The sequence below is a fragment of the Anopheles cruzii genome, unplaced genomic scaffold (assembly GCF_943734635.1).
Source record: "Anopheles cruzii unplaced genomic scaffold, idAnoCruzAS_RS32_06 scaffold01903_ctg1, whole genome shotgun sequence".
NCBI classification, from domain to species: Eukaryota; Metazoa; Arthropoda; class Insecta; order Diptera; family Culicidae; genus Anopheles; species Anopheles cruzii.
In genome coordinates this window covers 2,306-4,081 of record NW_026455488.1, presented here as the reverse complement: position 1 = coordinate 4,081, position 1,776 = coordinate 2,306, and the positions used below count along the sequence as shown (strand labels likewise).

The 1,776-nt window shown below is 45.3% G+C and overlaps 2 protein-coding genes across 2 annotated transcripts in view; both read right to left on the bottom strand.

Moving 5' to 3' along the window:
- Positions 1–6: 6 nt before the first annotated feature.
- Positions 7–500, bottom strand: LOC128276656 (tubulin alpha-2 chain-like; the record flags this gene model as incomplete). The annotated part of the gene is made up of 1 exon (XM_053015113.1): positions 7–500. A coding segment is annotated over exon 1 (494 nt), but the record flags the coding sequence as incomplete, so codon positions are not given.
- A 707-nt stretch (positions 501–1,207) lies between these two features.
- LOC128276655 (tubulin alpha-8 chain-like) overlaps positions 1,208–1,776 on the bottom strand; it is a 2,396-nt gene continuing 1,827 nt past the window's right edge. The window contains exon 2 of the mRNA XM_053015112.1: positions 1,208–1,396. Coding sequence (XP_052871072.1) covers positions 1,208–1,396 — 189 coding nt within the window. The remainder of the gene's footprint in view (positions 1,397–1,776) is intronic.

Sequence of the window (1,776 nt, the reverse complement as noted above, 5' to 3'; positions counted from 1 at the left end):
TTACACTTTTTACCGTAATTCGTCGCTATTTGGTCGAGCAGTAGCGAGGTGAATCCTGAGCCGGTGCCACCGCCAAAGGAGTTGAATATAAGGAATCCTTCCAGTCCGTCACACTGTTCCGATAGCTTGCGCATTGTGCCCGAGACCTGCTCGATGATTTGTTTGCCAACGGTATAGTGTCCACGGGCGAAGTTATTGGCCGCATCCTCCTTTCCCGTGATCATGTACTGCGGATGATACAACTGTTTGCAGGGTCCTTTGCGAATATCATCGATGACGGACTCCTCCAAATCTATAAAAATGCTGCGTGGAACGACGCGTCCGGTTTGGGTGTCTTGAAAGAACGTCGCCATGTTTTCCTCCACTTTCGTGTTGGGTTCCATCATCCCGTCCGGCTGCACTCCGTGCTCCGTAGTGAGCAACTGCCAGCAAGCATTCCCAATCTGGCACCCGGCCTGTCCGACCTGTATCGAAATTACTTCACGCTGTGAACGGAACATGATCCACAGATTAGTTCTTTGGCACTTCGGAAATTTGTAGAAAACTAATGCGAACCATTTTGTTCGACCGATAGAAATAACAGTTCAGAGCGATGAGAACAGCGGCCAGTTACGACGGACAACTATACTAAACTGCTGCAAAATCTAATACAATTTTCTATGATCAGTTGTGTGGGTGTTAGCCAGGAAGCCTGGCAGATGAGGTCATTACACTGTTGTACTGGATTCAGGCCAAATAATTATAAATCCTACCTGCGAAGTATAGGCACTAAGATACCTGTAGCAAAGTATACTCATTTGTAGTAGTGTTTATTGGCAGCGAAAGTAATCTAAATTGGTTTATCATGACCACTACAATTAAAGAATTTCATTTGAAAATTGTATTTTATTTACTAGATTTTTATTTCAAACTGGAAACGCCTCACATTTTTGTCATTTTATGGAATGCCCGAAAGTGTAGAAAATAAATTTGATACTAGTTAATTTGAACACATTTTGTAAGTTCTTTCTATTAGAACCCTGAGATAGTTCTGACTGAATGTGTGAGGATATGGTGTAGCTTGACAAGAAAGCTTGATCCCTTATCAATACACATTACACGCATACTTAATCTCCTGACCAGGCGTTCAACGGCCATACATAATTCTGCATCAGTTTGTAGGTGGTTAATCGGTTGCGAACCATTTTTTGCCTTTGTACATCCGTATTTAGTTGGCATTATCCATTACAATGGTGGAGATCAGCGGGGCCGGATGGACGGCGAACTGAAGCTTACACTTTTTACCGTAATTCGTCGCTATTTGGTAGAGCAGTAGCGAAGTGAATCCTGAGCCGGTGCCACCGCCGAAGGAGTTGAATATAAGGAATCCTTGGAGTCCGTCACACTGTTCCGATAGCTTGCGCATTGTGGGATTGTGCGAAATTCCGAAGTGCCATAAAACTCATCTACGGATCGTGTTCCGTTCACAGCGTAAAGTAATTTCGATACAGGTCGGACAGGCCGGGTGCCAGATTGGGAATGCTTGCTGGCAGTTGCTCACTACGGAGCACGGAGTGAAGCCGGACGGGATGATGGAACCCAACACGAAAGTGAAGGAAAACATGGCGACGTTCTTTCAAGACACCCAAACCGGACGCGTCGTTCCACGCAGCTATCGGAACAGTGTGATGGACTGCAAGAATTCCTTATATTCAACTCCTTTGGCGGTGGCACCGGCTCAGGATTCACTTCGCTACTGCTCGACCAAATAGCGACGAATTACGGTAAAAAGTGTAA